We start from the raw sequence: 21,600 nt of genomic DNA on the forward strand, positions 1-21,600 counted from the left end.
TTAATAGGTTAAGGAGACCAATTGTCTAATTTAGCCTAAAAAAATTCAACATGTTCTGATCCCTAAATATTTTTCGTCACAACTTTTGGTCCCTCAAATTATATCATGTGTATCATTTTAAATTTTAAATTTTTCTCCATAATCATTTTATTACATTATTGAAATCTTTCTCGCAAAAGGTTAAATTTTTTTTTTTTTAAAAAAAATTATGAAATTTAAAATCGTTTGCACTTAAAAAATCATTTTTCAAGTCGATTTCTCATTATATTTGAATTTTTATCCATTCAGTGAATTTAACTCGGTTGACAAAATATTATATATATATATATATATATATATGTGATCGGGTTCGGACCCCGGTAATCTCAACATAAATGACAACCAGTACTAGAATCGGCTGTTGAGAGTGAACTGGTCACAAATCATACCCAAAACTAAATTAACAGAATTGAAACGCTACCACACACATACCTTGATTCTTCCGATAAAAATCTTATCGGAATTCAAAAATACTCGTCGCCGGAATGGCCACCGCCGTGTCCAACGCTGCTGGCCGCCACTCGTTAAGCCAAATCCTTAAAGAATTCGTCAAGTTCGCAGTTGGCTCCGCCATCGACGGCTCCCTCAAAATCATCCCTGGTCGGTTTTTTTTTCACTGTCTCTCTAATCCAAATCTTTTTCCTTTTCTTCTTTTTTTCCCCGAATTATAACATGTAAGAAATAAATTGATCATATTCGTTTTAATTTTTTATTAGAATCTTTTTTGGTTCCTTTTTTGTGTAGCTTTGAGTTGTTGTATGTTTTTATTTATAATTGGTATTGTTCCGATTAGTTTAATTATGTATCGGAGATGTTTAATTAAAAATAATTTTTTGGATTTTAACTTACTTAAACATAAAAGTTTATAAGTTTAAATACATGTTGTTTTTGCATAAAAAAAAGATACATGTTGTTCTGTTATAAACCTGAAAGTCATTATTCAGTGGTTGCAAGATATGGTGGAAGTTGATCGGAATCTATGGCGGTGATGCTGCCCTGCCCATAGGTAAGTGCATAGACTTCATTGGTCTAGTCAATAGGTGATTCGTGGAAAATGGATTCCCTACCTTTGTGGCGGGAAAGTCACCGCGACTTTAGTGTATTTTTGCGACAAAAAGATGAAAGTGAAATGATATAAGATAAGTGTGAGAGAAAGAGAGCATTATAGGAGACAGATAGACACAAAGGCACAGTGTCTTTCCCATCTTAAAGGTAAGCTATATGGATCCTGATTCATGTGGGTGTGGGAGTGAGCGGTTTAGTGTTAGGATAAAAATATGTCTTCATTTGTTACTTATGATATCATACTTATAGTTAAAAAAATATGTCTTCATTAGATAGGGATCTGGATCATCTGCTGCCCTTTTCTCTTCTGCCCCTCCTTGTTGCGCTTTTATGTGTCTATCTCTCTCGTCATCACTTCTTCATTTTTAATTTTTTATTTCTCTCTCTTCACATACACAAACCAAACTGCAGCATTGCTGCCGCAGGAAGGTAATAGTGGGTTTGGGCCAACGCTGAGTCCAGTCCGGAATACATTGTAAATAAGTTAGATGAGATAGATTATGAAAAATAATAAGATATAAAATCTAATGAGTAGAAATTTAAGAGATATTGAAAGATCATTTAAAAAAAAAAATTCCCTAAAATTACTTGTTTAGATTAGCTTCACTGAATGGGTCTGATTCAGATTAGCTTCAATGTTGTCCGATGGTGGAAGTTAGAATATGGTAGAGGGCCAATAATCTTCCATATAAACATGCAGGCGCCACCATGACAGGCATCCCTTCACAAATTGCCTATGGTGTTTGTCAAAACCCTGCAACACCATTCCTCCATAGCCGCAATTTAACAACACTCATTAACTTTTAGCTAACACAGGCCTCTCAACTGAAATGGGTATTTGGTTCTTTACTTCTGGGAAAACTCATAACAAATGTTTTTGAAAAAGATGATAGAGCTTTAGCTTTGGGATAATAGAGACACAAAACTAATTTCAACTCACAAGAGAAACTGTTTGTTTTAAAGGGTTATAGTCAATGTTTAACCATTTCAACTTTTCTTTTGTTATAAGTGCTTGAGAAGTTAATTTGATTTGAAGATTGTAGTACAAATGTTTTTTTGTATTATATTGTTCCATATAGTTTGTAATTTAAAAATACATGTTGGGACTCAAGTAGTCAATGAACTTTAGTTAAGAGTGAACCTTTCAGGAGAATCCGAGTTTGAATCCTAACTTGAACAATTCTTGGTCAGAATTTGCTTACCTTATGACCGAACTCCGGATTTCTAGAGCACTTTCTCATAGAAATCGGAGGGTTAAGAAAAACAATAGTTTGTAATTTTATTTCACTCACAATATTGAAAAGTGAGTATTTGCTCATATGGGTAGGAGTAGGACAAAACTAAACTGCAACTTGTCCCTTGTTTGATGATGCATTGATCACTTACTCTCGATGCATTGCTCCTTGTTATTAATATCCTTGATACTGTGCATAAGATAACCATTGATTGGTAACTATGACAACTATCTATGTGATTGGATTTACCTCCTCCAAAATCAATAATGTACTTTAGAAAGGAAAGTGATGAGTTATATCTGTTGAATGAAAATTGGTATTCAAACAATTTTGAATGTACAATCAAACTTTATTCTATTAGAGGTCTACTACATGGATCAAATTCTATTAGAGGTCTACTACATGGATCAAACGATTTCATAAATGCTCGTTCACAGATTATATCTTTATTTAAACCAACGACCTCTGTCTTTCTTTATAGTTTTTTTTTTTTCTTCTCTACAGTTCATGTTCTTTTCCTCTACTTTTAGTAATTGAATGAACTACCCTCCATCTGATCTGTTATCCTTACTACATAACCTAAGTTGATTATTTTCAGTTAAATGCAGTAATTTTCATATTATACTTTATTGGACGAGGAATCCCTCAAATATCATTAGTTCATCATTACTATGCTTATCGCAGGAGGTAGAAAGCAGGTAGATAAGATGGTGCCGGAAGGACTAATAAATATGCCGATGCCAACAGTTTTAAAGACCAATAAACACCTTGATAAAAAGGTTGCAAATGAACTCCATTTTGACGCTAAAATGGAGGAAGTGAAGGAAGAAATGAATAATATAAAGCAGCAGTACAAAACATCAACCAAACTTGCTGAAGAGTCACAACAGCCTCCAAACAAAATGGATGATGATGGCTTTAAGGGAATTAATCTTGTGCAGAAAAATGGGAGGAGAGTGTTCATTCGGTCTCGTCTATAGGATGAATTTACTAAATTGCAATATATAAGGAGTGTTAGCATTATACTCTTTCTACTACTTTGAGAAGGAATCTCACATAAAATAGTAGGATTCATATGAATTTTGCTCAATAAAAAAGGGAGGGTTGGTGTGTGAATATTGCTAGCAAAGATAGTGTAATATAATGTGTTTTGTTTTTCCTTTTTTCTTTGCTGACCCATGTGTGATGCCACAACTTGTAATTTGTTCTTCCCTATAGTATTATTAGTGATATATAATATATTTAGTATAAAAACATTTCCTATTACTTCCTATCGAAGGTTTAGAAAATGGAAACCAAATTTTACAAACACTTCTCTAAGAGCACCATTATCCATTGGGTTCGGTTCAATTTTTTATATTATTTTATATTTTTCAATTATTTAAACAACTCAATCATATTTCTTAAATATCCATACAACTTAGACCATATACAATGGAGGTGTTGAAACTCCTTTCAACTGCACAATGTTACCCGATGATGTGTTCAACTTGCTGTTGAAAATGACATGTAGGGGAGAGATGATGAAAATTTTCAACACAGTTGAAGGATGACAAGGGGGACACGCGGCCGAATTTGTGTGGCTTAAAGCTGGCGCGTGTATCACACGCGCGAAGGGTGAGAGTGGCTCTGCTTTCATGCGGAGAGAGAATGTGTTGGTGATAAGATCCAGCCACGTGGCTGGCTGCGATTGGCTGGCCGAATTTTTATCCATTTAATACTCTGAACTCAATTATTTTGTTGCAAATTAATTTTTTTTTCACTAAAATTCATGATTTTTTTTGTCTATAAATAAAGACTTGGTTCATTTGATTTGGACACATAAAAAATCAATTTTTTCACTATATTAATCTTATTATTATCTTTCTATCAGTGTTAATCTTGAAGTATTAGTCTTTTTTTTTGTTGAAATGGATCTCAATAATCATTTTAACAGCTAAAATTCTTCTACTTATCCCAACAATTATCAAAATCCCAACAATTTTCAAAATCCAAATCAATTTTCCAACCAACATCCTCAAAACATACCTAATTTTGGTTTTGCACCAAATTTCAACTAGTCGTCCTATGTTCCAAACTTTCATCCATATTATGGATCTATGATGAGAAATTCATCTCAAACACTACAGCTTTTGTAAATCATGTGTGTGCTAGATCCGAGTTCCGTGATCCAAAAGGTCATCAAGAATAGCAAGCAGATTTAGTGAAGTACATATGGACAGTTTGGAATGGGACGTGATTGAAGATGATTTGTATCGTACTAATTATTACATTGCTTGTGTGTTGCATTTTAAATTATTTGTATCGTACTAATTACGTTGCTTGTGTGTTGCATTGCATTTTAAATTATTTGTATCGTACTAATTACGTTACTTGTGTGTTGTATTTTAAATTAAGTTAAGATAATTTGTATTGTATAAATTATTTAAATAAATTTTGTTTTCATTACAAAAAACTAAAAAATAAATCGTTAAGTGTTAATTATTTTAATTTAATTTTAATCGATAATTGTAATTTTATGTAATCATAAAAACAAAAATATAAATTTAAATAAGAATATGAAATAAAAGTGGTGGGGTAGAGAAAGTGGTGGGGTAGAGTGTTGAATGAAAAAACCATTGGAGAGGATAAAAATTGAATGTGTATTGAATGATTAGGTGAAAAAAAGAAAAAATGATGTGGAGTGTTGAAAAGTGAAAAAATGGTGTTGAGTATGTCGAACTATTGTACACGGTCTTATAAAAACTCTCAAATAGATCCCACTAGACCCCACAAAAACTAACCAAAAAGCAAGTGTTTAGTTGTTACAAAAAAAAATAAAACCCATGTCCACACATTTTAAGAGCGTTGTTGCAGTAAGAGACGTATTTACTTCGGGAGCAATGAAAGTAGCAAAATTCTGACAACACACAGTTAAAGAACAGTGGAAAGAATACCGATATTCATGCTCTAAGCAAGTGGCTGAGCCAGTTTTTTTTTTTTTTTATTTAATCAGAGCCAGCTTAAATTTTATGAGGAGCTGTTAAATATAGAGTAAAAGAAATGTTTTTTCATTTATAATAATGTTAAACTTGACTTATGTGCAAATGATTATAATTACTATCTCCATTGATATGACCGAATCCACCTCTACTCAAAACAATTGAATATTAAAGACATTCATGTTATATTCACTAATATGGTCTGTTATTTAAACTTGAAAGTATTTTCTTAATTTGGGCACAAAAAGAAAAAAATATGTTCTTAATTATGTTCCATTATTTCATTAATTCTGTCACATATGTTCTTAGTTATGATGAAGACGCATGTATGCTTTTGATCCTATGTCTCTCTCGGGTTTGGATTCGCTCCCACATCCCTCCAATGAAAGAAGAGAGAAGATGAGGGAAATGAGGCGATTTGGATTGAAATTAATTAAAAGAGATTGAAAAATGATGTGAGAGAGATTTAGAAAAGTTGCGGCAGAAGATCGAAATCTAAATCTCTTCTCTTTAAATAGTTAATGAGTTAAAATTTATGAAGCCCGAACACAACAGAATGTCTGATACATCGACACATAATAATTTTAAAAAATAATATAATTTATTTAACATAATTATAAATGTTGGTGTCAGACACCGACACGTGTGTGACACCAAAGATACCTCTAATCCAGAATATGTCTATGTTTCATAGGTGCAATTTTAATTTAAAATTGCACGAAAAATTCTAATACTATAGAATTCACACTTTAGACTGATTCAGGAAAAGATCAGACCCATTACTGATCTACTAAAGAAAGAGTATTTCTTTTCGCATCCCTTAGCTTTCTCGCACGCCACCTGATATTCCAAATATACCCCCTCACAACATAACCTATGAGTGTTGAAGGGGTGAACATTTGGAAAAAAAAAAAAAACACAAGTACGCACTTTAATTAGCGAACCTTATAAAAATATTCTCATAGGGTGTGAAGAAAAGGTGAGGGGGACAAAAATATTAGATTTTATAAAGTTTGCTACTTAAGTAACGAACTGTGTTTTTTCAAATTTTCGCCACCTTTAACACTTGCTAGTTATTTTGCGAGAGGTATTTTTGGAATTTCAAGAAGTGCGCAATAAAGCTGGAGGCGCAAAAAGAAACACCCGGTAAAGAAAACCTTGCATTTTGTAAGAGCATATTCTAGGTCCCCATGTTTCTTTTAGGCCGCTCTAGCGCGCAAAAAAATTCGATTCCTAAAAACCAAAATTTCTTTTACTTTAAAATTTACACTAAAAAAAAACTTAGGTTTTTAGAAACCGATTTTTTTTTGCACGCCAGAGGGGTGAAACATGGGGGCGGGAAGAGAAGCCAGCTAGTCAAAATATGTTGGAGTGAACCATGTTTGATGTTTCCATTGCACAAAAGCCAGATTTGGTTGCCATGTTCAAATATTATATCACCCATAAAATAACCAATCATATGTGACTGCGTGTCCTTGCCAATTTAAAAAAGCCAGAGGCAAATTACTTAAATCCCACCATTCACGTGTATTAATTAATGAGTCAATAAAAAGTCATAAAAAATTGTCAATAAAAAAATCCATGATTACAATGCTTTCCTTCCATTGATGTCAACAGAAAGACACTAAATAGCAGGTGCCAACGCCAGGATCCAGAAGCCATTCATTCATTACCTAAATCTGAAGTCTTATACGTACATCTTCACAAAAAATCGATGTATCTATAAAAGATTACACTCTTCCCCTCAAAGGGGTATGTAACAATCATCTATTCTTAACCTCGTGGTTTACAATACAAAAGTTAAGCTCTATTTCTAAATAATTCGACACGCCAACTCCATCATAATGCTCTAGTAAGGGAAGATACCTTTGTGCCACTGGGAGCAAGTTGCAAGAGCAATTCTAAAATCCATGCAAACAATTCATTCCATTTTTCTTCTACAGCGCCAGATAACATGTTTAATGAAATGCAACCAGCTTGTATACATTAAATAATCCCTTTGGAAATGCTAGAAGTTGCATTTATCTTTAGTGAGCGCTCAGGGATGTAAGTAAGACCTGTTTAAAACCATAATGTACAATAAACCAAACATGGTAAAAATATTTGAGTGATATTATTATATATATAGAGAGAGAAAGGACATATGATTTGCAGTTTGCACATGTAAATAGCTAAATTAATCCCTGTGGATAACTGGAAATAATTACTAGTCCAACGCAGAATAAATAACAATACAAAATGGACCCAAATGGCGTTTAGCACAGAAATATCACAGCTGGTGGAAACCAATACAAGACCATATCATATAATATGGTGGAGTAAACAAGCATTTTAGTCCTTCAAATTATAAGGGTTGATCAATTTAGTCTTTCAAATTTGAGAAATGCAATTAGTCCCCTGTTATTGCACCACTGTTATAAAGGTTCTATACTTGCATTGGTGCAACAAAAGACTATTTAAGTTAACATGTATGTCTTTTATTGGCATTCTTAGTCCATCTATATTTCCCTTCCAAAAAATCCAAGAGAATCATTCATAGATCCATGATAGCCGCTGAGGTTAGCATGCGGGGAACCAGATTTTAGACCAAGGGCGTAGGTACTTTCAATTTTAAGTATTTGATTAGAAATTTAGAAGTAAATGGGAAATTTTCTCGATGTCCTTCTGAGGTTAGCATGTGGGGATAAAACCTTCTGATGTTTTGATGGTTCCAGAAGTTAAATACACTCTAGATGATAGTGAATTACTATCTGATCCAGAAACTCCCATGAGCTTATATGGTATTGGCAAACTGAACTATCTAACTTAAATGTCCAAACATTTTCTACCCAACAAGTATCATCAGTTAATTCATGTCATCCCCTCAAAGATTAGGATGCAGTTTTTACATATCTCGAGATATCTGTAAAAACGTCTCGGTGCTCTTTAAAAAAATGGGCAAAAGAAAGTAATTTATTTTGATACAGGTGTGGCTGGATGTCATACTAAATGAGAATTGACTACAAGAATGTAACCGAGGAATATTGCCACTTAATTCATGAAAAAAATTCAGAAGGGCTTGTACGTATCGTGTTAGAACAAGAGAACACTTGCAAGTTGCAACCTCTTCACCAAGGCACTCAATTTGGACTAGGGTAGGGTAACTGTTACAGATTGGGACCAACTTTGGGGGGAGTGTTGAAAATTGAGTTTTCTATGCATGCGATGTGATTAGTATGAAAAGGGTATTTATGTTCACTATAATATATTGCACTGCATAAATGCAGAGAGCCAGCACCACACTGGGTACAATTTACCAAACATATATTTTCCTAACAAGAAAAAATATCATCCAAATGTGTAGTGATTCATACCTTTTTCTTTGACATCAATTTGCAAAGAGTCAAGTGTGATTGTGCCATCAGTCAACGGGAGTAGCTCAAGCTTAATGGTGGCTGTGGATTGAGATGGGATACATCTGATGTGGAGAATACATGGTTTTAAATTGATCATTGATCAGTGTTAGTTTAAACAAAACCAAAGAAATAAAAACAAGACATGATATATTACCCCAGTGGAACTCTACTCTGGAGCCAGAGATGTGTACAACTAAGGCCAGAGCTAGGGATGACATCATCATTTGTAGAAACTGTTTGAGGTTTACCATCATCATTTATTCTTCCCAAAAATTCTGTGAAACCAATAAAAGGACTCATTGGAGTGGTTGGTGAACTCAGTGAGACCACTGAAGGGGGTGAAATAAAAGATGCTGGAGCAAGCACTGTCAAAGTTAGATCCTCAGATGTCAAATTCGAAGCTTGAAGAGTCAAAACCTGACAAAGAAGCAGCAGTTAGGTTAATCTAATTGTAATTTTGCTAGGAGAAAGATCATAGCAAGCTAAATATGAGCATTAATGCAAGATCCCAACTCAAGATAGTAAAAATTTAAACAAACCTGCACGGCAAGTTGGGAATTTCTTTCATAAGGTCCTGGAGATTCTCCAGACATCTCAGATGCAACGGAAATCATAATATCCCTCGATGTACGTGGACGCCAACTGGTTGGTTGTTTGAAGAACAATTTTGACGCTTTATTAAGAAAAAACCAAGGGAAAGACCACTAGTTAACACCTTAATATTCGTTGTACTGGTATAACAGAACAAATCAAGGAGACAAAAGCCTTACTTGTATAATTGCATCGACATGACACCATAACTGCATACTGATCATCGATAGAAGAAATCTTACTTCTGTCAAGACTATTATTGGAAGAAACACTTAATTTTGATGCCGAGCTTCCAGATTGCAAATTTGATAGGCGAGGGCTTTCCTCCAGCACCTTTAGATTGTTCGACACAGAAGTTGCAGGTTTAAGGATAAAAGAGTGCTCCTCACCTTTCCTGTAATGAGAAACTTCTAATAAGATGAAGAATACTAGAGCTAACTACATACACCAAATACTGAATTTAACCAATTTACTAATTATTCTCTTCCTTTCCTAACAGCTAATCAGATTGATCCAAACCCACAATACATATCTGTGTGTTCGTGAAACATAACTTCTTCACCAACTATGAATGGAAAATAATTCTTCGGTCCATAAACAAATATAAATATGGCATTCTCCAAGGCATTTTTGTGGGATTAGTTTATGCCATATTATGTCAGAGATTCAACTAAGTTTTACATTGGCCCATAATTCGTGTTTAATTCCCTACACAACCCTCTCATTATAATCGCTAGATGATCATTAACAAATTTTTTTTTTTGGATAAACTATCAAGAAAGACTTGTAGGTTAATAGTTTGATAGAGATATGATTCATCATAGAACATTACGATATTGTATGAGATTGCTAGGCTTGGTTGTTGTTATATTTCATGCCTTGTTATATACTTCATATTAACAAGTAATTCACAAGTGCAACATGTAGCATAAAGAAAACTAAATTACAACTTATAAACATTTGAGCACATATTTCATGCACATCAAAGGCTGCAGCAGAGCACTAGCGAAGTATAGATTCTTGCCTATCCAGCAGCATTTTTACATAAACAGAGGTTATTAAGACCTGGTTGACCCCATGTTATGGACCCATGACTATGAATTGAAGAATACGAAGAAAAAAATACCAAGTATAAATCTATTATTTTTATTACCGAATGAAATCTGCAAATTAGAGGAAATAATCCTCCTTCAAGGATTTCTCCTTCAAATTCTCAGAATGAATCCTTTCTATTTTTCCCTATTTCTCTAATTGAGTTTCCTCTAACTAACTTTCCCAACTACTTACTCCACTAAATTTTACCCTCCTATCTTAACACCCCACACCACTTAAACCTTGATCGTGTATATCAACCTGTTCATACAAAGGATTATACATATGGTACAATAGGTACACCAACTGAACCAAGATATTGCAAGTTACAGCTCTTATTAGAGTATTGTAGCTGTTCTGTAAAGAACTAATTAATCAAATTAGATAAATGGGAAAATACATTCTAATAAATTCATGACCTATTGTGTGCATTATCTTTAACTTAGCTAGTTCCATGAGTCTAAATACTATAGGCTGAACTAAGTTTGTCCTTATCCTAATGCCTGACAAGCAGCATACAATTCATTCTAATAAAATATATCTTTGTAATTTTGGTTACAAAAGCGCTTTAGCCGCCAATAGCTTTCAAAAACAAAAACCCAATTCCTATTCATACCATTCATACCTACATTCTTCCTCTTTTATTAACTTAAAAAAAATTATACCATTTTGTTTTAATTTTCCATGTTTATTTTACTGAATAAAAAAGTGTTTCACAAAATTTTGTTCTAAACACAAAAACTCACTCAAAGCCAGATACTTGCTTTCAGAAAAGGCCTAAATTACATTAAATGATATATGTCCAACAAATGACCTTAAAAATTTCAATCCACAGTTCATATATATTTTTAAAATTATTCTTGCATTGCATAACCCTATCCCTACATCTTTCAACCTAAAGCCTTGGACAATAACAGCAGAGCAAAGTTTGCAAAGCTTTTTTAGTAACCTAATGTTTGGATAGGGGTAAAAGGATAAGATATAAGGAACAACTTTTCCTAGAGAAGAGGGGAAATGATTCATATAAATTAGAAGAACTGGACAGCTGTCCCTTACTTTGTTGAATGATAAAAAAAAAAAAATTCTCCCAAATTTGCAGGAGGGCATAGGGATAAATTATGTGGCATCATCTTAAAACAATTTTCCCCTCTTTTGCATGGTTAAGCAACACTCAGCAAATGAAATATATATAACTGAATAACGTACGGTGTACAGCATGATACAGATAAGGAACAATACAAACAACATTAAGAAACATAAAAAGAATAACAACCTGAGGGCTAAATTTGGTAAAGAATGGTCATTTCCAGCTTCAATACATGCAAATGGTAATGATGACAGTGGTCCGCTTTTTGTAGCTTCTTCAAATATAATTGTAATGGCATCTATATATATGACAATATCCGGAGCATGTGCAGGAGCAACATTCTGAAGAACAACTTATAAAATATTAATGAAAAAAAGCTGGCAACAATTGACAGTATAAACGGCCACTCGCCCACCGCCCAAAAAAAGTATGAAAGTTCAAACCTTTATTTGAACGCACAGAAGATCCTCTGAATTGCAGTCAGCAGCAAAAGAATGAATCTCTACAGGTTGTATTATTTCAAGTTTCCTTCTCCACCTTCTTCCTGGGGTATGGATACCTTGCAACCCACAACAAACAGAAAATCTTTCTCGCTCCAATGAAACACCTCGAAAAGATAAAAGTTCTTCAGCCCCATTTTTTTTCCTTAAAAACTTCTGGGATGAGATCTGGTCCCAATCATCAATGTCAAAATTTGGCTTAGAACTAGCTGCTTTCAAAGGAACAGCAGGCGGCACACTAGTATTTTGGGGCATTGATGACATGGAATAACTTCTGAAATGGCTGCCAAAAGAGAATATCTGAGGGCCAGATGAGGATGTAGAATTAGACCTCTGAGAGGTGTTACCACTTCCAGAGTTTGTAGACAAAAGAGGAGATAACGGGCGAGACGCAGTGGGAAGGATGTTATCTAATGGAAGTATCCATTTCAATAGGTCTCCACATGGATCCTGGTTTGTGTAAAGTGAATTGTCCTGGTTCTCAGAAGACAATATTTTCCCTTCATATTTTTCATATTGAAGAATTTCTATACAAGGGTCTCTAAGAAAATTAACACCAACATTCACCTGTAAAAGAACCTGGATCCTTCCAAACAGGAAAATAGAATCAGATCAGTAATCTGAGAAAATGAGATTATCCAGGCATAATTAGGAGCATTTTGTGTATTGAATACAAAAAAATGCATTTCTTGATCCACATGAGTTTCATAGGAATACTTCACAAAGATCTTACAAAGTATTAAAGAAACATAGAAAATGCCCATAAAATACATTCAAAATTTAACAAATGCTAGTGTACACTGAAGAGAAGAGACCAACTTGATTAATGCAACAATTTCCCAACACAACATATGTTCTAGAAATTTCATTAATAATTAATCATAATAGTTACCTAGGTTAATATACTCCCTAACAGCCCAAGTACCATATAGAAATTGTTTGATCCAAATTCCCTTGAGAAATATAAAGATTGTAAATGTTGTTAATACAGTTACAAACAACAGAGTTGAGTTTGCAAGAACTTATAGCACAACCTCATCTACGGGTTTTACAATCAGGATGAACAAATGAACAGGATTCCATGTTTTGCATCTAAAAGCTATTTCTAGCTTAATATACATGAGGCATAGTGCATGCACACACATAAAGAAAGCATCTAAAAATTACAAATGATTGTATATTGTATTGTAAGTAAAAGATGGCCAAGCTAGTATGTGTGCATGTTATGAAAATGAAAAATTTCAATGATCAAAAGGGAACAGGAGGAAAACTTGTAATCAATCCAAATTGAAACGAAAAACAATGCCCCGACTGACAGTGGAACTTAAAGAATTACAAAAGTTTCAGCTGAAGAAAATGCTTAATCATATTATCAACATTCTATGATACGTACCACTATATCTCCATTAGGTAGGGCAAAACACTTCACAGAATTTCTAGCCACTCCACCAGAAATAGTTGCATCAAAATTTGCTCTATCAATAACTGCACTAATAGAAGACTCGTGTTTTGCGGTTTCTTTCACTTCAATTGTTGAGATCTTTTGGCCATTTGTTTTAGAGGAGTTGGACTTTTCTGAAGAACCGTGTTTAGACCAAAGTGGCTCATCAGACTCACAAATCCTCACAAAAAAGTGCGAACTCTTGAATTTTTCCAACAATGATGCAGTTTGTCTTCTGTGATCTTCCATCCTTAGAAGGGATTCACCAGAAGCAACATCTGTTGGATGATCATTCTTTTCCTTTGGAAGGTTTTCCTTGTTCTGATCTTGACCACTAGGACTAAGTTGCTCTTCCCCAGCTACTGAATTATTGATGTTCCCATTTTCTTTGTTAATGCTGTGACCTATTGTATTCTTACTCATCACGGCAGCAACTTTAAAGGGAGTGATAATCTCTGTATCCTGCTTACATGCAGACAAGCATGCCACAATATGAACTTGCTCACCTGAATTATAGGTGTAAAATTAGTTCCACGTAACTTTCTGAACAAGCTGGCAGACCAAATAACATATTTGAACACCGAGACTTGTGCTCCAAAGAAGGAAAGAATCTTACCAGGAAAGAGAAAGGAACGGTCAAGAGGATGCAGTGACTGGATATCTGACACGTGATTCCAATCTTCAGGAAGTTCTTCTATTAAAAAAAATTGGAACCAGATATATCAAGTTACGGAAAGCAGAATAGACAATCTAAAAGCAAAGATAATAAAAAGTATTCCCCTAACTTCAAATTCTAAACAATACCACTCTAAAATGAATGCCAACCAAAATTGTCTTGTGCTCATAATTTGACAAACAGACATAACTGAATCACACAGTTTTGCTCAGTCGTCCATAGTTCCACCATAATTAGAATGCTCAAAGTTCTATCTCTAAAACAGACCCAGATTCCTTGCAGTCAGGGAAAGCACAAAATCACGCAATCAAGGAATCTTGACTGTTACATGAACATCAAACAGATTGTATACTGACTTCACCAAATCAATTTTAAATTAGATCTAGTCTGATCTTAATCTAACAGCCGATAACCAACTCTGAGAATGCATGACTGCAAAGAATCCAAAGCCCTCTAAAAGTTAAAACACAAATACAAAATAGAAATCATTGGTAATATGTAGTCTCCCTCGAACATATCAACCCTCGGTATTGTTCAGCGGACAAACCGAACAAAGCGGTAACAAACATCTTGAAATCATTTGGTTCCATCTTTGTAATATTATTATATAACTAAAATGAACAAAAAATTTCACCACAATGCAAAATGTGTCCTATTTTTAGAATGTAGCACATCAAAACATAACACAGATAACATATCACATGTTCTAATTCTAACAACTAATTATATTATACAACCGATACACAGAATGGGTTTAGTAAAATGTAAAAGACATACTAAAAGGAATAGCAATCCATCCTTGTTCTTGAGAAACATCGAAATGCTTAGCCAAATCATTTTTCAAATCATTTTCAGTATCAATATCTCCTTCAAAGTGTTCAACTCTTGTCCCAAACTTAGCATACGGATCATCCGACAAGAAACTCTCCAAAGAATGAGAGCCTGTAAGTGGCGCAGAAGGTGGAGGAAGCGAATCAAGACGAGATTCTGAAACCGACGAAGGTTTATTATTATTATTATTATCTCTATCTACATGTGTCGTAGAACGCATCAAGAAATTCATATTTGAAACCTGAAAAAAATTGAAATTGTTAGTGGCTAGGGTTTATGAGTTAGTTGAGGGATCTATAATTGGAAAATACCTGATGATGATGATGATGATGATGATGATGAATTGAAGAAGGAAAGAGAATTGAATTATTATTATTTGTTGTTGTAAGAAGTGGAGTTGATTGGTGCTGCTATAGTAGGAAGTACCAACCAAATCACTTCAATCTCGATCTGAATCTTGAGAACTCACTCTTTCACTCTCTTCGCTTTACACTAAACAAACCCAATTTCTTAATTCGCCAAATTAAACGCACCGTTTTCACTCTTGCTACTGTGTGTCTCTTGCCCAAACAGCCGTTTCGATTATTATTTTTGGTACAGTGCTTGGTCTAATTATTGATTTTTTTTTGAGCCATGGTCTAATTATTGATTGGATTTCAATTATTATTATTAATTAATTAATTATAATTATATTATGGCTTAATTAGTCTTTTGGTTCTTAAAGATATATTAGGTTTTACAATGGTCCCTTAAAAAAAAAAAAATCAGGATTGGTCCCTTAAAGACACATTTGTTTCTCAATTGGTCATTTCCATCAATTTTTTACAAAAAACCTTAGTTTTACTAGACTGAATTGTGGATGTCATTAAGTGTAAGTGGTCTACCAAAAACCTTATTAATTTTTAAAATTTTAACCATTTAAATTTTTTTTTATATTTGGAGTTAAAATTTAACGGAAATGACCAATATGGCAAAAATATATGTCTTTAAGGGACCAATCCAGACATTTTTTTCTTTAAGGGACCAATCCGGACCTTTTTTTCTTTAAGGGACCATTGTAAAACCTAAAATGTCTTTAAAGGACCGATAGACTAATTAAGCCTTATATTATATACCTCTTTAAATATTTGGGGTCTATATCTCTTTAAATAAATCAAATGAATGCAAAAAAATTTTTTTTCAAGAAGCTAAATTAACCCACCCAATTTGGTATCAGAGAGAATCAAACATGAAACTTTAAGGAGGAGTACACTCTCATATCTCAAGACAATACAACCAACCCAACCCAACCCAAGTGGGTTCTTTTAAGATTTATTTTACAATATAAAAGTTCTCGTTAGCTTAGCACAGTTGGTATGGATATTGCATTATAATACAGGAGTCCGGGTTCGAATCTCACACACTCTATTTATTCAATTTTACGGTGAAATTTTTAGCCACTAGACTACTAGAAGAAAAAAAACATAAAAAAGTTTAATTTTGGTAGTGTCCTTATAATATACGTATGTAAATTAATTATGAGTATTTTTTTTTGTATTTAATTATGATGAGTATGTAAATAATGTATTTAATTATGAGTATTACGATCTCTGGTTTGGGCATGCAGTGTTAAAAAATTTAGGGAGAGTTTGTCACCTATTTGGGTCCCACAAGGCTCGAGAGATTAGTCTCTGCAGTTGCGCGCAGAGGATACCCGGTTTACACCAAAAAATGTGGTTGAATTTTTTTTTTAAGAGCCAAATAACTAAATCTATGTTTTTTTGTAAACCAAAGGTATCATCTGCGCGCAACTGCAGAGACTAATCCTCTCAAGGTAACTGAAATCCATTTAAGGGGTTGACTTCTCCCAACAAATGCTTCTGCATACGCACCGGCCAGAGATCGAACCAATGATCAAATGGTTAAGGGACTCGAGTAAAAGCATTTGTAGTTTGTTATCATTAAAACATCAAACTTAAAGAAGTTCAAAGTCATAACTCAACTGACAAAAAATGTTGAAGTTGTTAGGTCGAACGCCACATGACCGGAGTTCAAACCTTGATTCCTCCACTTGTGTGTGTAATTTTATAATGGTTTTGTCATTTCGTCTATTTATAAAAAAAAAATTAAACTTAAGAAGGGATTTTGTAATTAACGCCTCTCCAAATCCATCTGTCAGATACATCAGACTACAAAAAAACATTATCGAGTAATGCGCAGCAAACACGTAATAGTTCTTCTTCCCAAGCAAATAAAGATATCCTCCAATTTCATCATCATCCTTGTATATATCAACCCCTTCTACACATTTCTCACACAATCACTCCTAAATCCACCGTTAGACACACTAATCTAAGAAACTTTTCACTCAATGATTCCCCCTTTAACCAAGGATCACTCCAAAAACAACTTAATCTCCCCAACTTACTCGAGTTCAATGTTATTATCACATATTGAAATTTAAAAGCTATGTTACTAGTCAATTAATTCTTGCCTTCCTTGAGTATTCAAGTGACTCTTGCTTTCTTGAGCTCTCCCAATTTCAGTGTGTGAAAATATGGTGGCTTGGACCTCTATTTATAGGAAAATTCGTGTTCAGCAACACGTCCCTTCGTACCACAATTGTACCCATCGTGGCATGATCCTTCATAAAATTCCCATCGTGACACGATTCCAACTGAAGATTTGCTTTAAATATTGTTTCTCATCATGGTATGATGCATCCCATTGTGACATGATGGCCTAATAGTTGATTTTCTTCCATTTTTCGCTCTTTTTTGTGTAATTTCTTCTAACTTTTAATTCTTCTTCGGGTAAACTAATTCCTTAGGTCAATAAGTCATCATAACTTGCACAAATTGTACACTTTCACTTATTCATGCATTAAGTACTAGAAACTTGACCAAAAATCAAAATTTATTTAAATAAAGTACTACTAAATAATATACATATTTTTGTGCTATCACACACCCCCCGCCCCACTCCATGATCCACCTCATCAAAATTTTCATTCAACTTCTTTCCTAATATGAGATGAGGTCAACTTTCTTTCCTAATTTTTTACGGTAAATTTGATGGTACATTCTTTATATGGAGTGTTTTGATACATTTCTATTCTGACCAATCAGAATGCAGTGTTGACTAACTTTGAATTATATGATACTTACCATGTATCTTTAATATTTCAACTAAATCTCTAATATAATAAAAGTTACAACATTACCTCAATATTTAAATTGTTTTTAATTTTAATTGTGATAGTAAATTACAGAAACACAAAAAAAAACCTTTTCCTCATTCAACTTCTTAATCTTCCTAATAACATCACGGTGTCATTCTCTAGTACCATGACACATATTAAGCCTTGCAACATTCATTCCTCCCAATGTCAACTTCTCTAAATCCTCGAATGAACTACAAGCAGGACCAACCATGCAAACAAGCTTCGTGTTCCTCAACCCTTTAAAACCCTTCACCATTAAATCTCCTTCTGAAACCACATCCAAACCCAAAGTTCCTCCTTCCAACGGAACAACATTGCTCGTTGTTCTTTTTAAACCCTCCACAGTCCACACCCAATTCCACTTTTGCTGAAACCTTAAACCCATTTTTCCATTTCTGTTCTCCCTTGTAACAAAATCCAAGATTTGAAACATGCAAATTGAAGAGGAGGATAAAATCCATTTCTATCCGCCAATTGATATTGGGTTTGTGGCAGAAAATTAAGGATTTCTTTGATTGAATAGGGTAAAGCGTGAATCCAATTAGAGAAAAAAGGGGGAATTAAAATTAAAACCATCGAGGATGTACAAACAGCGGTGGCGGTTCAATAGCACCTGCCCAATTTTCTTGTAGCTATTTGCTTGTTTTCTTGTAGTGTTAGATTTTGATGGAGGACTCATATGCAATAAACAAAAGTTTATTAAAAAAAAAAACTCATTATGAACTTACGCTAATGTGAGAATTAAATTGAATTCTATTGGTCAAAAAAATAGACTGCACCAAAACAGTCCAAAAAGGGACTGTACCATAGAAACTCTCATTTTTTATAGATAAGATAAGAACATATAGACATCAAAGATTGAGTAGACATCTCAACTAAGTTGGTATATCTAACCACTGCCCTCTCATCCCAAGCTTTCATATTTTCTTTTTATATTAACATCTACCTTCCTTTGATTCCATTTTCAAATGGAATCAAAATCGACATAGAAGTTTAAAACTAAAAATTAAAGAATGCTCTCAATGTTTGAGTTCCTTCATACGGTGCTCATCAGTTTCAACTCTATTTTTCTTTGGCCACATTAAAACTCTTGTCGCTGATGAATCACACTTTAAAAAGATGCTATGTGGTACGGATTATTCGAAATGGATATTGGACCTAACTCATCCTTACAAAACCGGCTTGTAAGGTGAGGCTTGCCTCTAGTATATAAACACTTAGCCAGACCATCTCTCAACCAATGTGAGACTCTTAACACACCCCCTCACGCCCAACACTATTGGGTTTGGTGCGTGGATATAAACGGTGGGTGACCCGATAGCGAAAACCTGATAACAGGTGACCTAACGGATCGTCGAGAGGCTCTGATACCATCTTATTTCTAACACGGATTGGATACGAATACTTTCATATGTAGTGTTTGTATCTATATCCAGATGTACACCACAAAAAAAAAAAGAAAGAGAAACACCACCATTTTTCCACCACAACAACAACAACATTTTTTTACCCTTTCTACATCAAATGATTTTTCACCAACAACTCTATTTCATAAATCTTCACAACAAGTTTAGGATACAATTAATCTTTCTTCTTCTCACTACCTTTGAACAACAACAAGAACGAACGACAACAAAAATCGAACAAGAAGGCAGAAATAGAAATCGCCTAAACCGCAACAATTTGGCAGAAATCAAATTAATTTTTATTCTTCTCTGTAGCGATTTCAATTTGGGAATTAGGGTTCTTATAAATTGGAATTGCATAAAACCTGAAATATAATCGAAGAATTGAACACAGACAGAATCGAACACTGAATCAAAGGATTGAATATTGGAATCCGGGTAAAGAAACCATCATTTGCTGCATAGAATCCTCGTGAAAATGAACACACGAAATTGAAGATGAAATTAGGGATTTTTCAAGTGGAAAAGAAGAACAAATGGAGGTGAAGACGAATATGAAATTAGGGATAGTTTGATAATGAACACGTCAAAAACATTTATTTTCAGTTTTTTTATAAAAAATATATAATAACTGAGATGGCAGTCAATAAATAAATAAATAAATTATTTACACATGTCATGTCACGTCAAAATTTTGTTCATGTCATATGTCTACTTGTACAATCAGGGGTAAAGGCAAGAAATCTTCACATTGCAGAGATGAAATCCCCAAAAAACAAAAAATTACATAAAGTAACGCAAAACTGAGATATTTTGCAAAGAGTATAAAACTATTTACCCTTTCCATTATTATAAGGGATTTTGATGTCTTTTTTTAAACTACAAAAGATAATTTAGATTTGGCTAGAATTTTTTTTAGAGAAAGAGATGTAGAAGAAGAGTCCTGCTAATAAGGAAGGAGCTGAGCTCGTGGTTATATTCTTTTATTGGTAAAAGAAGTCCATGTTTCACAATATGTGTCCTTTTTTATTTGAACCATTAAATTGGATCTAATGGATATAAATGACCATCTCATCTCTTATTATAACACTTTCTCTCACTTGAAACATTCCGCGTATATATCGAGTTGGTTCATGGATCAAACGAGTCAAACTATATACCGTTCGTGTTCGGCTCAGTTAGTTAACAAACTTAATTTTCAGCTCAAGTTCAGCTCAATTAGTTTATGAACCAAGTTCAATGAATTAATTTATGAATCAAGTATCGAACTATTTTCAACTATGTTCGGTTCATTGTCAGCCCTACACCTAACATAAATGAACGTTTAGAAAGAAACCAAACATAAAAAACTGATATTTACATCTTTCTTGCCATGAATAAACAACACAATAAAATTGTTTACCTAGTTCAGTCTAAAACAACCTACTCTATAGGAGATAGCAGCTATCCGTTCCACTATCAAACAAAGTACGTAATTACAAAGATTCTCCAAAGAGATTACAAGAATTAGCTTTAGTCATAATACTTCCCTTTGCCCCGAATCTCTTCTCGTGACCAAGAGACTCAATTTAAACGTTTTTCCCAAGGTGATGAATCAATGCCCAATCTTAGTGTTTACCCAAGAGAATTCTCTTAGAACTCTAGCATGTATGTTGGCTTTAGAAAGCGGTCTGCTTGTATATAGGCATTGCGCGCTCGCGTGCCGCACCAAAGGGACTGCATGCCGCGCCAAAAGTAGTGTGACCAACTGGTCACATGCCACTGCAATTACGTGTCACACCAAAGCAGCACCTGCAATGCTTATGTGATTTTCTAATTCTTAAGATTTCAAGGCAATTACAACAACCTCCACATATGATTGTTGACTTCTCATATCCATCAAAAAATTTATGTGAGAAACTAAGATCAAAGAGATCAATTGATTGAGATGAATGGACAAATATGACACATCTATATACTTAATAGACATCCAATAATTACTATAATAATAAGATTGATTTATTGCATTTTTATATGTTGTAAATAATATTTAATTGAACCTTAGGTGTTTTGTATATTT

General features: G+C 33.9%; 2 protein-coding genes across 2 annotated transcripts; one reads left to right on the forward strand and one right to left on the reverse strand.

The window, feature by feature from the left end:
• The first annotated feature begins 375 nt into the window (after positions 1-375).
• Positions 376-3,605, forward strand: LOC123897084. Its single transcript, XM_045947584.1, has 2 exons — positions 376-639; positions 3,024-3,605. The coding sequence occupies exons 1-2, from the start codon at positions 525-527 to the stop codon at positions 3,317-3,319; spliced, it is 411 nt and encodes a 136-aa protein (XP_045803540.1). The 5' UTR covers positions 376-524; the 3' UTR covers positions 3,320-3,605.
• A 3,363-nt stretch (positions 3,606-6,968) lies between these two features.
• On the reverse strand, positions 6,969-15,515 carry LOC123897085. The gene is made up of 11 exons (XM_045947585.1): positions 15,245-15,515; positions 14,880-15,174; positions 14,043-14,120; positions 13,379-13,932; positions 11,929-12,564; positions 11,672-11,826; positions 9,486-9,700; positions 9,255-9,388; positions 8,870-9,132; positions 8,674-8,777; positions 6,969-7,377 (listed from the first exon to the last, which is right to left on the reverse strand). Exons 2-11 carry the CDS (start codon positions 15,163-15,165, stop codon positions 7,307-7,309), a joined length of 2,496 nt encoding a protein of 831 aa, XP_045803541.1. The 5' UTR covers positions 15,166-15,174; positions 15,245-15,515; the 3' UTR covers positions 6,969-7,306.
• Positions 15,516-21,600: the final 6,085 nt, after the last annotated feature.

This window comes from Trifolium pratense, linkage group LG7 (assembly GCF_020283565.1).
Source record: "Trifolium pratense cultivar HEN17-A07 linkage group LG7, ARS_RC_1.1, whole genome shotgun sequence".
Taxonomy (NCBI): domain Eukaryota; kingdom Viridiplantae; phylum Streptophyta; class Magnoliopsida; order Fabales; family Fabaceae; genus Trifolium; species Trifolium pratense.

Bases quoted from the DNA above. Each gene is read 5' to 3' on its own strand.
- LOC123897084 (XM_045947584.1), top strand. From the start codon at position 525: ATGGCCACCGCCGTGTCCAACGCTGCTGGCCGCCACTCGTTAAGCCAA. The intron at 640-3,023 runs GTCGGTTTTTTT...TGCTTATCGCAG, and splicing joins CTCCCTCAAAATCATCCCTG to GAGGTAGAAAGCAGGTAGAT.
- LOC123897085 (XM_045947585.1), bottom strand. From the start codon at position 15,165: ATGAATTTCTTGATGCGTTCTACGACACATGTAGATAGAGATAATAAT. The intron at 9,701-11,671 runs GTTGTTATTCTT...TTCTCATTACAG, and splicing joins TTACCAAATTTAGCCCTCAG to GAAAGGTGAGGAGCACTCTT. The intron at 8,778-8,869 runs GTAATATATCAT...TCTCCACATCAG, and splicing joins CAGAGTAGAGTTCCACTGGG to ATGTATCCCATCTCAATCCA.